The sequence below is a fragment of the Balaenoptera physalus genome (assembly GCF_965194825.1).
Source record: "Balaenoptera physalus genome assembly, chromosome: 16".
Taxonomy (NCBI): Eukaryota; Metazoa; Chordata; class Mammalia; order Artiodactyla; family Balaenopteridae; genus Balaenoptera; species Balaenoptera physalus.
In genome coordinates this window covers 63,349,878-63,373,420 of record NC_138898.1, presented here as the reverse complement: position 1 = coordinate 63,373,420, position 23,543 = coordinate 63,349,878, and the positions used below count along the sequence as shown (strand labels likewise).

General features: G+C 56.6%; 1 protein-coding gene across 7 annotated transcripts in view; it reads right to left on the bottom strand.

Moving 5' to 3' along the window:
- The window catches only part of CLEC16A (C-type lectin domain containing 16A), a 240,330-nt gene that overhangs the window by 21,552 nt on the left and 195,235 nt on the right, over positions 1-23,543 (bottom strand). For 3 of the 7 annotated variants that reach the window (XM_082429627.1, XM_082429629.1, XM_082429628.1), the window contains one exon: positions 9,927-13,447. The exons of 2 other annotated variants lie outside the window; for them this stretch is intronic. In XM_082429627.1, coding sequence (XP_082285753.1) covers positions 13,092-13,447 — 356 coding nt within the window. In that variant the 3' untranslated portion in view covers positions 9,927-13,091. Of the gene's footprint in view, positions 1-2,989; positions 8,768-9,926; positions 13,448-17,181; positions 17,306-23,543 lie in introns of those variants that run through there. 2 more of the 7 variants (XM_082429630.1, XM_082429631.1) reach the window with 2 other exon arrangements.

The following is a 23,543-nucleotide window of genomic DNA, read 5'->3' as shown; positions in this document are numbered from 1 at the left end:
CCATCATCCGACCTCTGGCCAGGTTCTGACTCAGGGCGGGCATCTCCTCCCCGCCCCGGGGCTAAGATCCCCTCTCGGCAGGCAAGTACCGAACTTTTCATTCATTGATTCATTTCTCTCATCTGCCCGTTCATTGCATCAGATCGATCAGGGCGGCTCATTTGGGTGACTCATCTTCATTCATTAGTAATAAGCCCAGCTATCCTTCTGCGGGCCTGGCCTCCCGGCAGCTGCCCGGCCAAGTGCGTTATCTTTTACAATCCTCCCAGGGCCCCGGAGGAGGGCTGTTATTACCCCCATTACACAGAGGGGAAAACTGAGGCACATGAAAACTCAGCACCATTGTGTGGAGTCAGATTTGAATCCAGGCCTGCCACCATCTCTAGGAAAAAATGTCACTGTCCCTCTCAAGCCGTGCCTCTGGCTGCCCCACTGGGTTGGGGACCCCTCCTCTGTTCTCCTGTACCAGCCCCAGGGCACCCCACACAGCTCGAGTCGTCTGCCTCGCTCTGGGACTGTGAGGGCAGGGACCTGGTTGACCCCTTGGGTTTCTGCTCCGATCACGGGCATCTTCACACTCAGCTCTTGGAGATTCACAAGCTCCCGCATCCTGCATTCGGCCCCTGCGGGAGGCCCACACCTGCCTCCAGTTCTCTGAGGACTTCTAGAGGCTTCAGTGCCCGTGGTCTCCCCACTGCACACTGCACCTGGGCTCTCTCTGTCCTCACTTCGTGTACCCAGGGGAGACACTCAGCCCCTCCCGCACCCCGGAATTCCTCAACACGAACCCCAGGCTCCCACGAGGCGCTGGTGAGAAGCGTGGTTTCCCAGGTTTGGGAGTGTAGACAGGCAGGGGGCTTGGGGCAGGGGATGGCAGAGCTGCTGACTGCTTGGCGGGTAAAGACCGCCCAGGTGAGGCTCCTCCCGCCAGGTGGGATTCCTCTGGTGGTTTCTAAGGTTCACTGTGAGCTCATCTTCAGCGGGAGGATCTCGAGCCTGCGTGTGCCTGTGCGGGCGGGCGTCCCACCTGCCTCAAGATGGGACGCTTCCCCAGAGGCCTGTTGAGGCTGCTCTGGCTGCCGCTGCAGGGGGCTCGCCAGCGGGAGACAGGTGTTCATAGGATGCTTTGGTTTGAGACTGTAGTGACCCAGGGCAGCATCAGTCCGGATCCCAGACCCACCTGCCCCACACCCACCCTCCCAGTCTCAGACTTTGAAGTTCTCACCAGATGCTTCAGTCCCCTCGTCTTCCGCTGCATCCCTGGGTGGGTGGGCAGAGTGCAGCCCCCTTTCTTGGAGGGGCGGCCTCACAGGGTCCTGCGTCATGCTGGTTCTCCATCCCTGGCCCCCTCCAGGCTCCATTCCAAGGTCCCGTCTGCCGGCCCCAGGTGGGCAGGAAGTTCCAGCGTCCACCTTAGGTCATGTCCAGCCTACCTTGAATTCCCTCTTTATTGCTGGCCCCTGGGATTTGCTTTTCTTTCTTCTCAGCCTATCAATATGTATTTTAAAATTTGTTCTATTTATTACATTTTATCCCCCTGAAAACTCCACCGGGGCTTCCCATGGGCTCATGATGAAGTCCAGGCTCCTTGAAGCAGCCCCGCCAGCCTACACATGATTTCATTTAATTTGCACAATCCCAGGAAGAAAGTATTACTGTCTCCATGAATCAGATGAGAAAACCGAGGCACAGGGAGGGGAGAAGGAGGCCTGCCTGGTGCAGGGGTGGAGGGGGAAGGGGACCTCGGAGTCGGAGCCTCCTGCTTTTCCCACCTCCTGGGTGCCAAAGGGAGGGCGGATTCACAGGAACCCTGCCCGAGGCGCCCTGACTGCTCCCTCCCTCCCCTGGAAGGGGACGCGTGACAGGGCCCGCCTGGCAACGGGCACCGGTGCCAGCAGGTAAACGCTGGGTGAGGCCCTTCCTTCTAGGAACAGGCTGCCTGAAGGTTTCCTTCAAAGGTGTCCTGCCCATCATGACCATCCCCACGGTGAGCCATCCTGTGCCGGGGCCGTACGGGCAGAGGGCACTGGCCATCCTCGTTTTGCTGGTGACCATTCGCTCGGTCAGGGGGTGAGAGCCTAGGCTGAAGCTGGACGTGTGGCCAAGTGAGACCTCACCCTGGCTGCGTTCAGCCACTTGTTTCTCAACAGATCCAGGCCGAGACCTGAGCTAGGCGGACACACAAACCCTCGAGCCTCTAGCTGGATTCCGGAATTCTTAGGACCTGGGCGCGTGGGAACTTCTGGAGTTTCTGCAGCCCCTTCACAGGTTGAGGACACCGGGGTGGGCACAGTCTCAGGCCCCCCCTCAGCTTGTGTGTGTGTCGCAGCGACGTCAACCTAGACACCACCCACATTCAGCTGTGCCCCCTCCATCCTCTCGGGGTTTACACAGCCCCACACCCATCCTCCTGGGCTGAGCCAGAGCTGGTCTCCCTTTTTTCACCTGGTAACAACAAATCTGATCTCTGTTTCTATGAGTTCATTTGTTTGTTTAGATTCCACATATAAATGGGATAGGCCGGTATTTGTCTTTCTCTGACTTATTTTATTTAGCATAATGCTCTCAAGGTCCATCCATGCTGTCTCATGTTGTGGCAGGATTTCCTTCTTTTTTTGTGGCTGAATAACATTCTATTGTGAACATACACACATCTTCTTTATCCATTCATCCACTGACAAGACACTTAGGCTGTTTCCGTGTCTTGACTATTGTGACGAATGCTGCAAGGGACCGTGGGCGTGCAGAAATCCCTTTGACACAGCACTTTCATTTCCTTTGGATATATACCCAGGAGTGGAACTGCTGGATCGTATGGTAGTCCTAGTTTTAATTTTTTTTGAGGAACCTCCATACTGTTCTCCACAGTGGTTGCACAAATTTACATTCCCACCAACAGTGCACAAGGGTTCCCTTTTCTCCACACCCTCTCCAGCATTTGTTATCTTTTTGATGACGGCCATTCTAACAGGTGTGAGGTATATCTCACTATGGTTAACAAATTTATTTTAAAAGCTAATTTTAATCAAAAAGGACATTTCACAATATCACCACAAGAGAAACACCAGTCCGACTTGCTATAAGTAGCGGGTAACTGTAAACAAGTACAATGAAAATAAAACAATTCTGGCTCCAGAGGTTGCCTGTTGAAGATTGGGGGCGGCAGGAGCGGGGGTTCTTTCTTTTGCAAAAAGGGGAAATCAGGAAATGTTCAAAAGGCTGTTAAAGATAGACAAGCACCCAATGGAGGTTTTCTCTTTGCTTCTACCTGAAGGACCAGAAGGGAATAAGAAAAGGGGAATCACTTTCTCTCCTGTGATCTGAGGTTATTTGAGGCCCCCAAGGCATCTCTCTCACTTGGGGGGACCCAGTGGGGACATCAAGAGCCACTGGGGGTACTTGAGGGTATGGGGTGTGGTTTTAGAGGGTCCCTGGAGGCTGCGGTGGAGGGGGGTATGCTCCGTGGTTGGTAACACTGTCCCTAGCCTCACAGGCTGCCCCCCTCTCACCAGCCCCCCCTGGGTGCAGTGTGGGGAGGGGACCTGGGTTCGAATCCTGCGCTTACTACCTGAGTGAGTCTGCCTCTCCCCACCTCAGTTGCCCCCTCTGGGAAGCAGGGCCGATCCTCCCTGACCCAGGGAAAGGGAAAGCCCTGTAGGAGAGGCAGGGCATCAGTGCAGACGTGGACGAGGTACAGTGACCCCAGCAAGGGCAGGGCCTGCGTGCAAAGCCTGCCAACAGGGCCCAGGCCATGACTGGGGCTTCCCCACTGGGCTGGGGTCAAGGTCAGGGCACTCAAGCAGGCCTATCAGCGTGGAAATCAATCCCAGCTCTGTCCCCCAGGTCTGTGACTTTGGGCAAGTCTTGTAATCTGTCTGTGCCTCAGTTTGGAAAATGGGGAGATCATGGTACCCACCTCACAAGATTATTGAGAGGATTAAATGAGATGGAGTGTAACAATATGCTTAGCACAGGGCCTGATACAGAGGCGACGCTTTGCAAAGGCCAGTGAAGACGGTAACGAGGATGAGGATTTTGACGACGAAGAAGATGAGGATGAAGAAGATGATGATGAAGATTATAATGAAGACAGTGATGAAGAGGATGCTGAGGATGAGGATGAAGGTGATGATAGTGATGATGATGAAGACAAAGAAGATGATGAAGATGATGAGGATGAAGGTGAGGATGAAGACCAAGAAGGTGAGGATGAGGAGAAAGAAGAAGATGATGCTGAGGATGAGGATAAAGGTGGTGAAGGTGAAGATAAAGATGACGAGGATGATAATACACGTTTGTGGAGTAACGCAGGGCGGGGAAGTGTGGGTTCAACCTTCAGAACATGCTTCCACACGTGTTTCTCACGATTACCTTCTCACAATTTAGAAGCATCCAAGGTGGATCTGTGAGCCTGGAGGGTCCCAGACCCTTGGCTGGACCCTGTGGTGGGCTGTTCATGGGGCTGCCTCCCCAGAGGCTGGGCGCTCCCTAAGGGCAGAGGTGGTTCCTTGCAGCTCCCTGCCCAGCCTGGGACAATCCTGCCCAGAGGCACCTTCTGGCAGCCACTCCCTGGAGTCAGAAGCCAGGGTAACCAGTTCATTCACCATCCACGGCACCTCAAGGAGAAAGGGTCATTGTGTGGGTGCCGCTGGGGGCCACCCACTCGCCACCCCTCCTCCCGGAAAACTGCAGATTTGCCCACTGGTACTTTGGGAAGAAGGTGTCTGAACTTCCATCTTCCAGGAGGGGAAACTGAGGCTCAGAGATGGGAAGTTGCTTGCTCTTGGCCACAAAGAAAGTTGGTTGTGGAGTCAGGGGTGGAGCCTGGGTCTGTCTGGTCCCAAGGTCTATGGGTGTGTGTATGCACGTGCACGTGTGTGTACCTGTGCACATTTACACGTGAGCGTGTGTACACGTAGCCCTAGGGGCAAAGCTACAGGGCCTCGTCAGATTGGTGAGCTGGATTTTTGGCAACTGCCTCCATTCTTACCCTGATCCAGAATTTTCTCCAAACAGCAGTCTGGGTGACCCTGTTAAAACCTAGGTCATGACATCGTCCTCCTCTCCTCACAGTCCTCCCAGGGCTCCCCATCTGCCTCAGAGAAAAGTCCAAGGGCCCCCAGTGGCCTCCCAGGACCCCCAGTCCATCCCATTACCCCTACTCATCCCAGGTCTCACCCTCCTTGAGTCCTCCCCAGCCACATCAGAGCTCACAGTTCCTCCAATGTGCCCCAGGGCCTTTGCACTGGCTGTTCCCTCTGGCTGGGATACTCTAACCCCAGATGTCTGTCCCTTCCTCACTTCCTTCCATCTTTGTTCACATGTCCTTTCTCAGCACAACCTTCCCTGATCTCCTAGATTAAGTTGCAGCAGCCCCTTTCTTCTTCTCACCAGCTGGCCTGAGACCCCTACCTCAGCTCTATTTGTATCTTCTCATGCACTCAGTACTTTCTAGTCACTACGGAATTTCTGTACTTATTTTATTGCTGGCCTCCCCCTCCTGGGAGGTCTGCTCCAGAGGCACGGAGTTCTGTCTGACTTGTTCACTGCTGCCTCCCCAGTGCCTGGTACACAGTAGGTGCTCAACCAATGTTTGTTGAATAAATGTTCAAACGATGGGGAAAGTGAAACCTTTCCTCCTTGCCCACCGGGGCCTCCCAGAGAGGGGCCAGAGGGAGGTGGGGCTTTGAGTCACCTCTTCTCAGTGACAGATGCCACCAAGGCCAGGCAGAGGGTGCAGTTTCCAAGGTATTTGGCAGTGGCTGCCCCAAAAGGGCTGTTCCTATCCAGGTGGATTGGCAGGAAAGCCAAGTCAATAAAGTGAAGGAGATAAGCAGGTTCAAGAGAAGATGCGGAGACAGGACAGGATCCGAGCAGTTCCTGTGAATTCGCTGGAGTTGGCGAGGGGCCTGCTTGGCCCGGCCCCTCGCACGTGGGGTGGCAGTTCCTGGCTTTGCTCTCTGAGAGGCGAGAGATGTGACTGGAAGCCTAACAGACTCCGGCTCGAGGCTCCACCACTCCTGAGCTGGGTGACCTTGGGTCTCGGGTTCCTCATTTGTAAAATGGGGATAATAATTGTGCCGGTCGGGTAGGGTTGCTGAGTTACATGAGATCAGGCATGTACCTCGCTTAGCTGTGCTTGGCCTGAAGGAAGTGTCAGTTAAGCAGGAGTTGTTGCTATTCGAGCCCCTGCAATACCACTTAGCAGCTGTGCAACCTTGGGTAAATCACTTGGCCTCTCTGGGCTGGCTCTCAGTTCCTCCTCTGTAAAAGAGCATAATGCTGACCTCATAGGCTGTTCGGAAGCTTCTTGGCATCTTATAGCGGCTAAAAATGTGCTGGCTAGTTGGGGCCAGGAAGCTGGGTGGGTGGAGGACTCGTCTGCCTGATGCCTGGGAATATCAGACCAAAGTCAGCCACAGCTGGGATGGACTTGGGGCAAGTGGAGGGAGGCGAGCGACTGGCCTCGTAAAGTGGAGGATGGAGAGGAGAAATCCCAGGAGGCTTTGCAGAGGAGGTGAGCTTTGAGCTGGGCTGTACGAATGGGGAGGATTTAAAAATTGGCAACACTCAGGCAGAGGAAGCTGTGGTGAAATGGCACATGGCTGGTGGGAGTGTTGATGGGCCGACCTTTTCTGAAAGCCACTTGGCAGTTTACAGCCAGAGCCTTAAAGTGATTTATGTTTCTATGACCTATGCTCGGAACCTCTTCTAGGGATTGATAATATAAAACACGGACAAAGGTTTATGTGTAAAGGTGTTCATTGCAGGGTAATTTAAAATAATGAAAGTGGAAGCAACTTTAAGGTCCACCCCTGGGCAACAGCTAACCCGAGGGACACATCCCCCCACATTTTATACTGTTTGGAAATGGAGCTTCCAGTAACACGGGAAATGCTGACGCCAGGGGGCTAAGTGTCAAAAGCAGGACATGAAATCACACCCGCTGTATTATGTCAATTGCTAAAATGTATAGAAAAAAGACTGAAAGGAAATCTGCCAGCGTGCCGACAGGGGCTGTCCCTTCACGGCGGGATTGTGGAAAATACTATTTTTCTATGCTTTGCCAAATTGTCACCAGGGTCCTGCAATCCTCTGGCAATCAGTGGAAGCAACAGAGTAAAAGAGAAGCAAACACATCAAAGAAGAAAGGAGTGGAGAGAGGAGGTGACAGCTGGCTGTTTGGGGGACACTGAGCTCTCTCCCTTGTGGCCAGCCCAGCAAACCTGTCGGTCTTACCTCCTAAATATGTCTCAGGCCACCCACTTCCCTAGTGACCCCTCCGCACTGCGATGGGCCTCTCCTGACCATCCTTCACCTGCAGGCCCAGCGATCTCTTGCAACACGCATCAGATTACATCACTTTTTGGCTTTAAAACCCCCACTGCATCCACTGCTCTCAGCACCGAAGCTAAAGCTCCTGGAACAGCTTCAGGGGCCTCAAGTGGCCACTCAGGCAGGTGCCTTGGGCCGAGGCTCACGTCCGGATGCCCTCCTGCCTTCCTTTCCATCTTATTCACCATCATCTATGTATGCGGAGCCCAGCTTGGCACAGAAGCCGCTGCAAATCAGGGGCCTCGGCACGGATACGCAGATTGAATGAACTAGGGAGGTGGTTTCAGGTGGCCGTGACATTCAGGTGTTGAGCCTGGTGTGTCCAGGTGGGCACCTGCTACTGTGCTGGGGGGAAACCAGGCTGGGTCGGATGGCTGTGGCCCAGGAGGAGGACTGGCGGGGCCAGAGGAGGCTGAGCTGGGGGGTGTGGAGCGGAGGTTCTGGCGGGGGGTTTGTGGGGAGGCCTTGCACGGCCCCATCTGCACTCTAGTAAGTTCCCAGGAAGCCCCGCCTGTTCCCGGTTTGGTGATTCAAGCTTATCTTCCTTTGGAGAAAAGCACTTCAGATGTTGAGGGGTTTTTTCCCACTGCCCTCAAGGGCCGTGAGGAGGCAGGACAGCAGGGGGAGGGGTTACCAGCCGGCTGGGAAGTGGTCATCCTGTGGGGGACGCAAGGTCACTCGCAGGCAGGAAGCCGCCCGCCCGCCCTCACCTGCCTTTCCACTTTCTAGGTACCGTCAGAGGAGGCTTGGCCAGGCCTGCCGGGCACCTCCCCCAGGGCAGAGTCCCAGGGAAACACTGGGCCACTTCCAGTTGGAGGGCACACGTGGCCTGGGGGCTCCTCAGCCTGCCTTACAGACAAAGAACCGGAGACTAGGAGAGGCAGTGACTGGCCCAAGGCCACCGAACAGGCCCCAGGCCATTCCCAGGAAGGGGGTGGTGGAAGCTGCCACTGAGGGTCTCACACCAAGAGCCCAGGGCCCCCAGGCCGCCTGCCCTGAGTCGAGCACTAAGCCTGCGCGGCTCCCCCCATCCAAGCCACCCACGGGGCAGCCTGTTCCCATCCCTGCTTTGCAGACAGGAAACCCAAGCACGCGGGGGTGACCTGGCTCCAGACTCTGCCTCCTGAAGAGAGGCCGGCATTTCCCTAAGAGCCGGGAGGCCCTCCGTGCCGCGCTGTGCAAGGGTCTCCCACCGGACACCGTCTCGGCTCTCACTGACCAGGTCTGGGGCGGCACGTGGTTCGAGACGGTGGACAAGTGTTCCAGATGATTCCGACAGCCATTCACGTCCCAGAACTGCTGCTTGCCTCCTTCCTGTAAACAGCCTGGGATGCCTGGCCCGGCAGCCGGGGGCAGCACAAAGCGCGGGCCGGGCTGCACTCCAGGGCCCGTGGGAAGGTTGCAGAGCCCTGCTGGGCCTCCGTTTCCTCACCTGTGGGAAGGCAGGGCTGTGCTGCAGGAGAGCGCATGCCCGGCTCCTCGCTCCCGCTCCCCTGACCTGTCACCCCCCCTCCCCGCACCAACCCCAGGCCTGGCCCTCAGCTGACCCAGGGAGGCTCTCAGGCGCTCTGGAGGGAGCCCTGGGGAGGGAGGGAGCCCTGGGGCAGGAGGGAGCCGAACCCCCAACAGCTGCCGTCCCTGGTTCTACCCGTCCTGAGGCCGGTCTTCCACCTTCTCCCTGGGCATCCTTCCAGCGAGTGCCTTTTTCTAGATCAAAGTCGTCATGACACGAGCGTCCGTGTGCCTGCGAGGCTGCAGGCCGGTCCCGGCCCAGCGCCGGTCACCCAGCAGGCCCCCCCGTGCAGAGCGGGGTCCAACCTCAGCCGCAGGCCTCATGGGCAGACTTCGGAGGAACCTACCGGGGCTGCAGCCGGGCCCGGTGGGGAAGGGAGCCCTGCTGGCGGCCAGTGCGAGGCTGGACACGGAGCAGCGGCCCACACCTTCCACCGACATCACCGCAACCCTCGGCACGAGTGGGGTGCCCCATTCATGTCTTGCACTCAACCTCGGGTGTTACCTCAAGGCCCAGAAGGTCCAGCTGTTTCTGGGCCAGGCTTGAGCTGGAGAGTCAGAAGTTTCTGGAAGAACCCGCGATCCCATCTCCAGGGATTTCCAGAGCTCATGCTGGTGCACGTCGGTGTGCTCGGGAAAGCTGCCGCCCCGGCACGACTTCACCCCACTGTCCTCGGCGGGGAGCCTGTCTCGCTTCCCCTGGCGCGGCAGCGACATCGCCCGGGCTCCCCGCGCCCTGGTGCGCCGGCCGTGCTCGGCCTGCGAGACAGGGCTGTGAGGAGCCCGCTCTCCGGGCGTGGAACCTGAGGCTCGATGGAGCCCACCAGCTGAGGGCCGGAGACGCGGACCAGGCTCACAGCACCTGCCTGGGGCTGGGGCCCTCTCTGAAGGGAGCACCTGGGGCGCTCTCCCAGCCCTGGGCAGGAGCTACGCCACCTCCCTTTAGGAAGTGGGGATGCCGGGGTGGGGGCAGGGAGGGCCCACCTGCGGCCCCTCGCCAAGCAGCTGCGGACGGCCGAGAACCTTCCCCTCGCCTGGCCGTGGCCTTCCCACCACAGAGCCACGGAGCAGCAGCCACGTTCTTGGTAACTTTTTCTCTTTATTGCCAAGTTCAGATTTACAAGGAAGTTCCAGTTTTCATCTCCACCCTTGTGTTCAGCACCCACGAAACATGAGTCATGCTGGCGAGAGCAGGTACTTCCCTGGAACGGTCCCGTAGCCCAGAAGCATGAGGTTTCCCAGCCCTGCTCCTCCTTGGGACAAGAATTATTTACATATTTTCAACTCAGAGGAACTAAAGGAACCCTTACAGTTTATGTCCAATGTCATCATGACTACATTAAATATTTCTTATTTATTGCGTCTAGAAAAGAAGATGAGAATTGGTTCACCCTGTGCCTTTTTGAACAGTGCATCTTGAGACCTTAGAGAAATCTGGTGTATGCCTGTAAAGAGGTGCGTTTCCTCGCTTACCCCTGGGTCGCAGTGCAGGTGCTTGGGTGGGAGCTGCCCTATGCAGAGAGCAGCAAGCAGGGCAGGCTTGATGGGGGAAGGGCAGCACAGAGGGCCTGCTGGTGGCAGGAGGACAAGCCCTCCCACCCGCCCCCCGGGGTGGGGGCACGTACCTGTCTGACTTTGAGAGGCGCCCTCACTGGCTCAAGTTCCCAAACTGGAAAGGACACGTGCTTCTCCCCAGCAACTTTCAAAGCTGACGTTTGGGGGTTCATGTGGCCAGCCCTGCCCCTGACTTGGCAAACCCAGTGGGCCCGACGTGGACTCGGGGAGGGTCTCTGCAGGGACATGGAGATGGCGGGCTGGATGGGCCTGCTGAGGCCGAGCCCAGAGATCCGAGTCTGGTACTCGCGTGTCACAGGCCATGGCCCCTGCCCCGGGCTCGCCAAGGATTCCTGGCTCTACCTCTCTGCCCCAGAGTCCCAGCACCTGCTGTCTGGATGGGCCCCTCTGGAAGTGCCCCCACTGTTAGATTTTCTGGGGGCTCCTGAAGACATAGCTGTGCCACTGCTGCCAAGACGGTGGAGACCTGGCTGCCAGCCGGCTGTGGGCTGCCCACCACCAACCCCTCGAGCCCACCTGGGGAGAGGCCTGCCCTTGGGCCAGACGTGGGGCGGAAGCTTGGCCTGATCGCACCTGCTATTCAAGAGCCCAGGGAGGCTGGGCTGCGTTCAGCTCTCCTGCCTGGGTGGTACTGCTGCGGGCTGTCCTGGGCATGCTGTCCCCCGGCCGAGACTTTCCTCCCGTAGAGCTTGAAGCCCCCTGGAGCCGCTGGATTTCAGACAGCAGGCTGGTGGTCCCAGGGCAGGGTCCACATGCCTCGGCTTGTTCCTCACGATAATGCCACCGGCTGGGAGGTCACTGGCCTGCTCTCGTTTCTACTGCTCCAGAATCATTTCAAAACCAGCAGTGAGTGGCTCTGGGGCTAGCCTGCCCCTGTATCCTGGCAGAAGAACCAGTGGGGCCCCTGTCCCTGACAACATGGACTTTCTCCCTCTTTCCATTCCCCCTGCCTGTCCTTTCCAGGGGGCTCTCCTGAAGGTCATGGCTTGTCCCTCCTTGCCGGGGCCCCTGGAATTTCTGCCTAAATGGCTGCCTTTCTGAGCTGGGTCTTTCCCCTGTTGGTGCTGGCTGGGCTCACCTGCCCGGAGGGCTTCTTAAGGCTGGAGAGATCTGTCCCGCAGGCGCCGCCCCCCTTCCTCAGGGGACCAGTGTGTTTCCTTCAGGAGGCTGAAGTCTGGCCCGGGCAGGGCCTGCCTGACAGCAGATTGTGGGAGTTACTGGGGACCGGGTCCTCTAAGAGGTAAGCGTGTGGAGCATTTCCTGAAGCCACCTGATAACCCGGACCAGCCGACACTGACACCACGGGTGCTGGCACTCCTGTGGGACACGTGGAGGCAAGTTTTGGAAGGTCTGAGCATCAGCCAGAGAGGTGAGGGTCGCTTGGCCTTGCCTGGCTGAGTAGAAAGAACATCTTGGGAGCTTTATCGGATATAGCGGAGACCTGGCCTGCACACACTCAGCCCAAATGGAGAAGGAACTGGGGGTTTCCATTTTAAAAACGAGCTTGTATCTTTACAGCAGCAGCTGAGAGGAAGAGGGACAAACCCCGAGCTCCTAGGATGGCCCTGTGAGCTCGGACATCACGTCCTTGCAGCTGGGCAGGGGCTGGTTCTCGGGATGTCCCTGCATGCGGGCACCCACACCACTTAGCAGCAGGCAACGGACTCGGAGGACGGTTTCCATGGCCTTCTTCCCATTACGGCCACGGGGGCTGGAGTGTCTGCAGTCCCAAATCGTTCTTTCTTAGACAAATAGAGAGATGGCGACGACCGAAGGTGATGCCGGAAAACCGTCCTGTTTGGTTTCAGTCCGGAGAGACGAGGAATGGTCCTGAGCGGGGAGCTGACCACACTATCCCCGTTTCATGGAAAGATCTTCTGGGTAACGCAAGGCCCCTGGGCTGCCACGGCAGAGAAACTTTCAGCCCTCCCAGCTCTGTGTGTACCTGAGAATATGAGTCTCTCCCTTATTTTTGCTTAAAAAATACTCTAAACTTTCCAGGAAGGGACTTTTATCATTCCACAGGCTTGCAGAGTTAGTGAGTAATAAAGAAATGAGAATCCCTTAAGACAATGGAGAAAGCCAGACTGAGAACTCTAAACCCAAAACGCTGGGAAGTTCAAGGCAAAATGAAAATGAAATCTCAACAGTAATATTACACTTCCAACATGACATCAAACCTTAGGGTGGAGGATATTTTTGAACTTTTTAAATAGATGTTTTTCATCTGCTGCCAGAAGCAGGAATAAATATCCAAAGGAGATGTTTATCGAAGTTTGCTTTTCTACAAATTTCTACACAAAGTGACCACGTCCGCTTCTTCTGTGCTCACTGGGGACGGTGGCAGAGGACCTTCGAGACTGGGGAGGGGCTGGCTGATGAAGGGAGTGTTGTCGGTGGGTCCTGCTGCCCTGGGGCCGTGGGCTCTGACACCAGCCCAACCTCCTCTGCCTCAGTCATCTGGGTTCGCTGGGGGTGTCGCCACTGGTCCCAGCCTGCTCTCAAAGAGGTGTGAAGTAAAAGGGGAATTCAAACGGAGCAAAGGACTGCAAGGATGGTTCGAGGTGGTTACCGGGGCCGAGGAGAACTTCGGATGCCCCCGAGGTGTCTGTCGTGTCAGCTGCTCCGGGTCCCTGCCAGCGGGGCCGCACGCACGAAGGGAGGTCAACTCAGTGCTCGGCGGGGCCCGCTGGCTCTGGCTGTGCAGCCCCCTCGCCCGGGGTCCCTGTGCCCACCCCGGCTGGTGTGGGTGGCGGGGGGATGCCGGTGAGGGTGCGGAGGCTATGGGGGTCGACGGGCGGGACGAGGGTCAGTGACTCCGCGCTCAGCGTGTCGGCAGTGTCCTCGCAGAGCAGGGAGATGGTGGGCTGCTGGGCGGGGATGAGGCTGGGGCACAGGCTGACTGTCTCCACGTCTGCGCTCCTCGCCAGGCTCTTGCTGGGCCTGGCCTCTGCTTCTGTTTCACTGACGATCACCAACTGGTCGGGAAGGTTAGGCTGAGGCTGTCCCATAGTCATGGGGTCATCTGGGCAGGGGGTGGGGGCGGAGAAAAAGCAAAGGTATGCTCAGCTCTGAGATGCTCTGCTCACGCTGGCACCCTCTGTTCCCGTCCTGAACAAAGGCCCAGGGAGGTCTGGCTGGGAGATGATGTGCTGGGGGAATAGCTTGTCTCCACTTCCTCCTTCTGGGGACACAGAAGCTGGCAAATCCAGCCCTACCTAGGCCTGGGGGATATCTGTCAGGGCCCAAGGTTACTCTGACTTGTGATGCAAGGGACACATTAGGGGCTTGTGCAGAATCAACGAGTGGGTTCCAGAAGCCTAGTTCCTGGTGCCAGGAAACAGCCCAGACAGGCTCTGTGTGTGAACCACCTGCCTGATGATAAATATGCGTTTAGGGAGAGAACAGGCTTGGGTGTGCTTATCACCTCAGGCCATTCCCAGAGTCTATATTTGGTAACATTTCTCCAAGAGGGAACTCACTGCAGTATTAAAAAAAAAAAAAAAAAAAAAAAAAGGAATTCTATACAATTTTTCAGCTTTGCAAAGCTAAAACAAAACCTTGGACTGTGGTTTTGTCCCCTGCTCCTCCTCTTAAGTGCTGAGTTAGCACCCAGAAAGGGGCTGTGATCGCTCAGGCCATTCTTATCCCAAGGGTCTCCCCCAGGGGCCACAGAGAGAAGCCATGTCACGAGGCAGGAGCGGCCCCATGCAGTTATTTTAGGAGCGGCAATTTCTTTTTTTGGTGCTTTTCAAAATCCGTGATTAGATTACAGACAAGTGGCCTATTTGCTTTCCAAAGACGAGCTGGCCTGGACAGAGATACTGGGGTTCCTCGTGGGAGACATCTTCCAGGACTTCATGCGCCAGTGATTTGAAAACATGGGTACGAAGGCCGTGGGCATCTCGCTTGGAAAGCAAATCTCCTCTGTTACAGATCTGGGGGCCAGCAAGGCGCTGAGGACTGAGGACGCTGTGTGTGTGGACAATGAATCTGAAAGCACTCTGGGCCCTGGGATGATGGCAGACGTTTTTTGGTTCAATGTGATTCCACTTAAGTTAGCTGTGTTTTTTTTTTTTTTTCTTAAGTTAAGCCAAAACAAAACAGAACCGCAAATTGAACACAGAGCAGAAGAATGGAAAAACCAAGAGCAAAATAAAACCGAAGGGCATACAGAATGGGATGAAGGAGAGGAAGAGGATCCCCAGCGCGTGGAGAGGAAGCTCAAGCAACAGATCAAGTCTCCCAAAGGACACGTCGCAGCTTCCCACAGGACTCCCGGGCACGGTGAGCTCGGAAAGGCCCCAGGTCACTTCTTCACAAGGCCTTTTTTCTTCTATCCGTTCTTTCTTTCTTTCTTTTTTTTTTTTTTAAAAAAAAAGAGAAATAAGGCCCAGAGAAAACCACTGCGCGCATGGGGCTTTGGGTCCGTCCTCGCTCTGAGAGGGTGGCAGTGGGACACGGGTGAGCACCAGTGGAAAAAATGATTTGAGGTGTGATCTCAGCCCACAAATGCTGAGCGAACACCCCACACACTTTCTGGGTTCTCTGAATTTCAATGAATTTGCTCCACTCAGGGTGCCTTGCGGTGACGGGCTGGTTTCAAGGCCTGGGCTCAGGTTGTGACCCATCGCAATCTGAACATGCGGCTCTGAGCACAGGCTCACCTTGCTACAGACAAGCGTGTCCAGGAACTTACGTACATAAGGACCCACGTGTCAGCTTAGCTGCTGACGAGGCAGTTTAGAAATGACTGATTCTCCAAGGGCACTTTTGTGCCATCTGGAGACAGAGCTTCAGAGCATTTCTTTCACGTTTTCTCCAGACTTCTCCATGAGAATTCCCTCTTTGCTCGGGTCTGCATTTGCATGCAGATACTCAAAAGGGCCGACAAACCTCTTTCCCTGATCCCTAATGGGGTTTCTGGTGATAAGAATGATCAAGCGTGTGGGAAAGTTGCTATCAAATATATTAGAAAACAAATAAACCAGCGAACGATGCCACACACACAAAACTGGTTCCTTCTTTAGGAAAAGAACCAACAACTTTGTTAAAAGGGTTGGTTTTTCCCCTGAAAAATAGACTCTTCCTATTTTTTTTTTTAAATAGGAAAAATAACCTCCTCTTACCCATCACCTACAACACTGTTCTTTCTACCTATCTATCTATCTACCTACCTACCTATTTAAAAAACTTTTTAAATTTTTGGCTGTGTTGGGTCTTCGTTGCTGCGCTTGGGCTTTTTCTCTAGCTGTGGCGAGCGGAGCTACTCTTCGTTGCGATGCACGGGTTTCTCATTACGGTGTCTTCTCTTGTTGCGGAGCACGGGTTCTAGGCGTGCGGGCTTCAGTAGTTGTGGCTCACGGGCTCCAGAGCGCAGGCTCAGTAGTTGTGGCACGCAGGCTCAGTAGTTGTGGCTCATGGGCTCCAGAGCACAGGCTCAGTAGCTGTGGCACACGGGCTTAGCTGCTCCGCGGCATGTGGGATCTTCCCGGACCAGGGCTCGAACCCATGTCCCCTGCATTGGCAGGCGGATTCTTAACCACTGCGCCACCAGGGAAGCCCCCTACTTACCTATTTTTAAACCAAGAACTGCTTCCTGAATGTTAGCTACAAATTTATGCATTCAAGAGGCGGAAAGAAACCAAGAACTCTGCCAAGTTTTCACGGGGGGAAATAGCGAGGACACAGTTTATGGTCAGTTTATGGTCAACCCGCAACGGTCACCGCTGACCCTCTGGCCTCGCTCACCTGATGGTGTTTCCGAGCTCTGAGGGCACAGGTTGGGGCCTGACCCAGGAAATGAGTGGAGGCTGGAGCGGGAAAGCCCGACGTCCAGGTCCCCGTGAGGGATGCTCGGCCTCCCCATGGTGCTGCCTCAAGTTGACACCAGGGCAGCGGGTCCCGAGTCCCTGGCCGGCACCCTCGGAAGCTGATCTGTGGCTCTAGGGCAGGGGCTCAGCTGACCCCTGGTGAGTGAGTGACAGTTTCCAATAAAAATGAGGATTGGATGTACTCGGGCCGGGGGAGGTGGGACTGAGAGACATGGGGAAGAAAAGGACAGTGCAGCACAGCAAGTTGGAGGGCAAAGCTCAGAGGAAGCAGCTTTTAAACGCAAGAGAAGGCAAAGGCTCCTGCCTGGCAAGTGCAGCTGCCCAGCGGGAGGGCACAGGTGGGAAACCCTACGAGAAGCATCGCGGGAGGGTGGCAGTGACCACGGCCCACCCGCGGCCACTATTTGGAGCTCTAAATGCAAGAAGGGGAGATGATGGAGTCACATCCGCCAGCGCGCTCACAAGTGAAATGACTTGGCCTCTGGCTGGAACGTGATGGAATCTACCACTTAGCTTCGAGCAAGGCTGGGGGATAAAGGGAAAAGGAAAAGAAAAAAAGCAACTAGTTGACTTCTTTGTGGCTTTTTGCAAATTCTACTGCCCAACCCTTGTGGCCTAAACTGGGGGGGCCCTGCGGGGATGGGGCTGGAGAACCCCCCTAGCTCAGGGCCTGCACCGAGCCTGGTGCGGAGGACAGAGTTTCCAGGCTGCCCGGGGCTGCCTCGGAGGAGCTGACATGGGGTGAAGGGCTGCGGGTTCGGTCCTCAGGCGGGATGAGGCCAGAAAGGGACTGGAGCTGAGGAAATGGCTCGGGTCGGTGGCCCCGGCTCCCCGTGCCCTCGCCTGGCATCCCGGGAGCCTGCTGGTGTGGAAATGCAGCGTGCAGGGGCGTCGCGGGCCGAGGAGGCTACCGGAGGAGACCTGCCTGCAGTGACCGTGCCAGAGGTGCCGTGACAGCTGCCGATCGAAGCACTAAACCCAGTGGCCGCCGTGACTGTCGGCCTCCGACAGGCTGAACACTCGCCGGCGTCCTTTCCTGCCACTCCTGACTAGAGGGAAACACAGCGACAGATCATAGAAAGCCTTTAACAACGGGACGGAGAAGGTGACACGGAGAGGGGACACAGAGCAGCGACGGACGCGAAGCATCGACGAGAGCATGAGGCGGGGGGCCTGAGCCAGCGGGTGCTGGTGACGCTGCCCCCATGCAGGTAGGACACCCCCATCCCACCCCCTACGATGAGGCGGTGTTGGGACAGCTAAGAACCAAATCATCCGCTTGTGGGACTAGAGACGGGTAAAGACGGCGGAGGTCAGTCCTGTGGGGAAGGAAATTCTCGGGGTCGTCGGCGACACTTGGTCTCGGTGAGCACCGTCGGGGGCGGAGGAACAGAACTGCCTGTCGGTGAAGATGACAACCCTGCATCCCTGGGCCAGTCTGAGGAGGGAAGGGTGTGTGGTTGGGGGATCGGAGCCAAAGCAGTTAGGGAAACAAGTAGATCTCTGACCCCAACCGATGAGGCCGAGGGCTCTCAGTGGCAGCCACCGAAGCCACCAGCGCGGCTCTGGGAGAGCCTCCCATGACCCCCTCCCTAGTCACCCCCTCCCCAGCCACGAGGTGACACTCTCCCGGCCACACTCTGGTGATCCGCACCTTTGAAGCCAAGACTGAACCACAGCGGCAAGATCTGAGGGCAGATGCCAAGCGGCTGCAACAAAAATGTTAGGAGCATCTCCCTGGGGAGGAACCGCCACCTCTGAGACACAATCGGGATTACAGCAGAGCTTAAGACGAGTGCCACGGAGCACAACAAGGCGAATGGACTGAACTGTAGGCTGAAAAATGGTTAAAATGGCACATTTGATGTTACATGTATTTCACCGCGATAAAAAAAATTAACATCATGGATAAAACTGGGGAGAAAAGAGAACACGTTTGACTTGGGGTTTTGTCCTTAAAAGTCCCACCTGACCACGGTGCCCGGGTTCAGTAACACGCAGGTCGGCCCTTGGCTGTCTGGCGCTCAGGTGGCCCAAATGGGATGGTGCTCTGGGGTGAAGGTCGTACTTTCAGACAATCGTCTCAGGGAGCAGGTGAGGATGGGGGAGGGAGGGCCCGTGTCAGGCTCCCAGCACAGGGCCACCAGGAACCAAGCTCTTCCTTCTTTCTATAAACCCTTAGAGGAGAGTCAGAGTGGCCCCAGCTCAGAACTCCCTGGGTCTGAGAATGGACGCTGGAAAGAGCAGCCTGGCCTTCAGTCTGAATTCATTTTTTAACAAATGATTTTCTGTCATCCTCCTCAAAGTGGCTCACCCAGAACACCTGTGAAACGCAACAGATTGGAGATTGGAGGCAGAGTGGCTGTTTGAGGAACTTGGTGTAGGTCGCAGAGCTCTTAGCTGAAGAGACGGCTTTCTTACTAGAATTCCAGGCTGTGTGTGCGTGTGTGTGTGTGTGTGTGTGTGTGCGTGCGTGTGTGTGTGTGCGCGTGCGTGTGTGTGTGTGCGCGTGCGTACAGGCATAACCCAGAAGATGTTTCTAAAGTATTCCTACCGATCCTACATCTGGTTCTAAAATTGGGTCTATTTTCTCTTTCCCGCCATATGTTTTCTGCAATTTCAGCTTCTCAAAACCATAAAATGTTTAAGGAAAGAAAAAAATGCCGATTCCAACCCCGTAATTTTCTCCCTGGGGAACAAGCCGAGGCCCACGAGGCTGGCTATGCCGCATGAGCCCGCCAGAGGTTCCTGGACTTCTCCACAGCGTGGGGCGCCCAGCTCTCCCCGGAAAGACTAGAGGATTTCAGGGCACTGTCTTTAAAGGACAGTGGGAACAGGTGGGCTCACGCATCAGGTGCTAAAACCAGACGGTAAACCCTGCTGGGCACAGCTTTAACAGGTAAATCGTCGACAATGAAAATAAAATCCCCTTGTCCCCAACTCTTTCTGGTTGGTTCCTTTGGTTACCACAGAATTCAGTTTTGACCTTTCTGTCAGTCTGGGGTGTCTCTTGGCCCCGATTTGAGGGCCTGTACTTGCTGAGAAGCCACTCACAAGGGTCTACCATGAGCCTTTGGTGTGTGAAGGAGACTCAGAAGCAGCGCAGAGGGTGTCTCTGGGCGACTGGCAAAGTGGTGACGCCTCTAGGCGGGGTCCCTCCCCCCCTTCTGGTGATGGTCCCTCTGCCTGCGCTGGGTCTGCAGCCGCCGCTTGGGCCTCGGCCCTGACGGGCATAGGGGCTGTTTCTCAAACACAGACCGCCCCCTGGGTCTGTACGTGGAAGAGTGGAATTGATAGGTAGATCCCAGAAAAATAGGGAAAAGGTATCAACTCGTCACCAGGCAGTTTCCGGGCTGGGCCTTGGTGGATTGTGTGACACCCAAAGGCCACCTTCTTCAGGGAGCCCTGGTCCAGTCACCCCCTCATCCTCGGGCTTTCAGCTCCAGTGACACCTCCTCTGGGAGTCTCTGGCCCCGCCCACAGCCTCCAGTTCACAGCTTATAACTGGACACTTATCTGTGTGGTCCTCTGATAGACTCGGCCTCCCCTGCCAGCCTGTGCCTTCCATGCTTTGCTATCCTCTGTGCCGAGGACATGTGCATAGTAGCGGGTGGCGTGGGGTACCAAGGCCGAGGTAGTAAGAGGCAGAGAGAAGAGCCTCTTAGGTGGGGTGTCGGGGCTGGCAGGTGGAGGGCCACGCTCAGAGGGACCCTTCTGAGATCAGGCCTGGTGTCCACAAGGCCCGAGGCGCTCAGACTGGAGGCCCCATGGGAAGCTGAGGAAATCCGTATTAGGGATAAGCGTGGGCCTCTTTCAACCCCAGGCAGGGAATGCTAAGGTCCCCTGGGCTGGACAGAGGGCGGAGGCGGAAAACACAACCGAGCGTCACAACAGTTTCACACCCTTATCTGGGGGTGAACCCATCTGGGCTGGCAGACGCGGCCGTCTGGGGTCCATTTTGATGCTGATTTGGGGACCACCGGGCTTCCCCCCCGCCGGAGCTGCATAGCCCTGCTTTCGCTGGCTGGGGCTGCACAGCGACTTGGGCCTCTGTGAATGGGCTGAGGCTCTTCATCTGGCTCTAGAGCAACCGTCGCGTAGGGAGGAGAGATGCGCGCCCTTCATAGGTGGCCCCCAACCGCGATCGGAACCCAAGGCCCAGGTCTCAGGGACGCCCCATGGAGGCACCTGGGACAGACTTAGGAACCGAAGCAATGCTCCGCTGGGCTGTCTCAGGAGGCAGAGCAGGGCTCTGGGTTGCCAAGGCTGGGTCCCTATCTGGGCCCCCCTGCTACCAGCTGCAGCAGCATGGCCAAGCTGTGTGACCTCTCTGAGCCCCCGTGTTTTCAACAGCACAGTGTGAGGCAGAGGGTGGCAGGACGCAACAAGGGGGTGTCTGTAAAGTATTTGTGAGCACCGTGCCTGACACGTGGGTTTTGGGAGCAGCGCCTACCAGGACGCCCCGTGGCGGGTACACACCCAGAGGGCTGGGCGGGGGGGGGGGGGGCGCCAGGCCACATCAACGGCTGAGAGCGAGAGGGTTGCCCCTGGCTTTTACGGATGTCCCTGCGCGATTCCAGGTTTCGACCCCATGGAGCAGAGACACAGAAAACTAGGCCTGTCTCATGCCCTGGTAGATGGTATCTCTCAGGTGCTTTCCTGACCAAACCCTGACGTGCAAAGTGTGGCTTCAAGAGCAAAGAAGCCCCTGGAGTTTGCTAATTCCGGCTGCAAAGGGCCTGGTGGCTGCTCTCCACTCGAAGAACTTCCTGGACTCCTGGAAGCTCTGCAAACACAGGGTCAGGAACGCTTCTGATTCTGCACTGTGTCCTCCAAAACCACTTTGAGGACAAGTGGCTCCGCGGCTGGGCTGCAGCTGTTTGCCACCCAGGCTGGGTGGGCCGTGGAGGAGAGGCCCTGGCGCATCCTGCGGCCCGGCCGGCCCCCCGAGGATGCTGCCTCTGGCAGATGGTGGCCAGGCCCTGCGGTGGAAAGTCTGGTGGCTTCCAAATCAGAAGCCTGAACACTGGGCCACCACCCTGGGCTGACGTCAACCAGGGAACAGGCAGAAGGGCACCCGTCCCAACAAGAACCTGCCTCCCTTCGTCCATCCAGCATGGCTGGGTAGGACACCAGGCAGATGCTGGAACCATCTGGGGAGACCTGCCCTACAGGGAACATGGAAACCCCACGTGCTGTTCTCTGGATGCACCCAGTGGCTGAAGGCCGGCCTGCAAGTTTGGCATTGAGAGGAAGTGACTGGTGGTCCTCCTGAGATCGGCCGCCCCAGCCCGTGGGCACCGATGCTCTCTCCTTCCAGGGGTCAACAGCTGGCCCCTCAGTGGAGAGTGAAGCATCAGCCGCCCAACAGGATGGCCCTGCATCAGGAGGTGAGTTATTTCAGTGTCTACGGAGATTTGGACAGGCAGGCTGGGCCCCAGGCTTTTACTGTCAGGCAGCATAAAAAATGGGGCCTTGCACGCTTGCAGGCCTTGCAGGCCTGCCAGGGACACACCGATTGGGAGCAGACACCCGGGGGCCTGACCATCACTTATCGACCTGACAACCAGGCTAACAGCCCCTGCATTTCTGAGTTGAGAAGACATGTCGTTGGTACCGAGCAGGGGATGGTGGGGGTAGGGATGGAGGGGCTGAGGGAGGCCAAGAACAAAGAAACTAGCGCAAGGTGCAAGGTGGGCAAGGTGCAGAGCCCCAGGGGCCACACTCAGGTGGACAGCTGCACACCCAGGCACGATTTTGATCATGTGGGTCTTTGCTGGCTTCAGTTTTAGGCAAAGAAGTGTATGGCTCATTGGTTCGCTTAGCTGTTGGCTGCGCCTCCTTAAAAGTGAAAAAAGGCATACACAGCGGCACCAGGAAGAGACCTTTCACCCAAAATGCAATTGTAAGTACGTGTGTGTGTTTGGGTCCACACAACAGAGACACAGAACTCTGTGCACATGCAGGCAGGACGCGGGTACAAACTTGAGCACATAAACACACAACCCTGCACTCTGGCCCCCAGAGCCAGCATGAGACCAGGCTTCAGGGGGAGGCAGAGGGCTGATCTTGGCTTCTGAGAAAGCTCTGTCTGAATTTCCCAGCTACGAGCCTGGGAACGGCAGCAGCAACTGCTTGGATACACAGCCAACCTTAAGTCGGGCTCAGAAATAGCTCAGACAGGGCAGTCATCTTCCCCGGGCTGGGGCAGGGAGGAAAGCAGGTGTCGAGTGGACGGGGGTCTACGGGAGGTGGCCTGAGGGTCACCTTGCTGCCGGGGCCTCATGAATGTCAGTCGGAGATGGAGGTAATGGATGCTTGTGGGAGGAGGAGGGAGGGGCTGCAGGCAAGAGGTGCCCTGGGCCACAGTCACGGAGACCAGGCGGGGTTAACCCTTTGCTGAGAAAAGCGGAAGCTGAAAACTCTGGAGAGAGGTGCAGGAGCCCAAGGGGATCTCTGTCTCTGGTGCCGAGCGGACGGTGGCCAGGGGCCCCCGATTTCCCGGTGCCCTGGTGCACCACTTTTGTCAAGACCCATCGATCCATCACTTAACAGGAGTTTGCACAGGTGTCCTTGAAATATGATGGGTGAGGGCTCTGGATGGGACCCTGCAGGAACAGCAAAGGACACTGAGGGTCCCCAAATGGGGGCGCATACCAGAGTTATGGGGGGGTCTCTCAAATCAGAGATGTCCAGGGCCCTCCAGACCCACGGGTCACCCGCCGGGGTGCACTCTCAAGGCCCTGCTCCTCTGGCTGCATTTTGGGGCCGTGTTGCTCAGGAAATAAGCCGGCATCTTCACTCCCAGGATCTCAGGCACTGCGGCGAGGTGCTCACGTGCGAGGGGCTCACGGCAGCTCAGAGCACAGGGGGACCACGCACACGTCTCACTCCAGGCTCCCTGCTCATGGGGTCTCTCCGTGCCACATCTACACTTGTGACAGTTACAGGAGGGCAAGATGTGACTCTACCCCACCCCGACAGACTCTCAAAAGGGCGGCAAGATGCACCCCCTCGTCAGAGACAACTGGACTGCACCAAACATTTAAAGAAGAAACTGGTGTGTTATGGAGGAGAAAAAAAAAATTAGCAGAGACACGATTCTTTCGCCAGAGTTCAAACAATCACGTCTGGGAGACCCCTCCTCGTGACACCTAAGACTCTGGAGGTGATAACGGGGTGAATTTAGGCTCAGCTACCTGCCGCCGCGGAGGCCTTCCAGTGGACCAGCCTGCAAAGGGAGTGATTCCTCCCCTGCGGGGAGCCGAGCCAGCCGCCCGCCGCCAA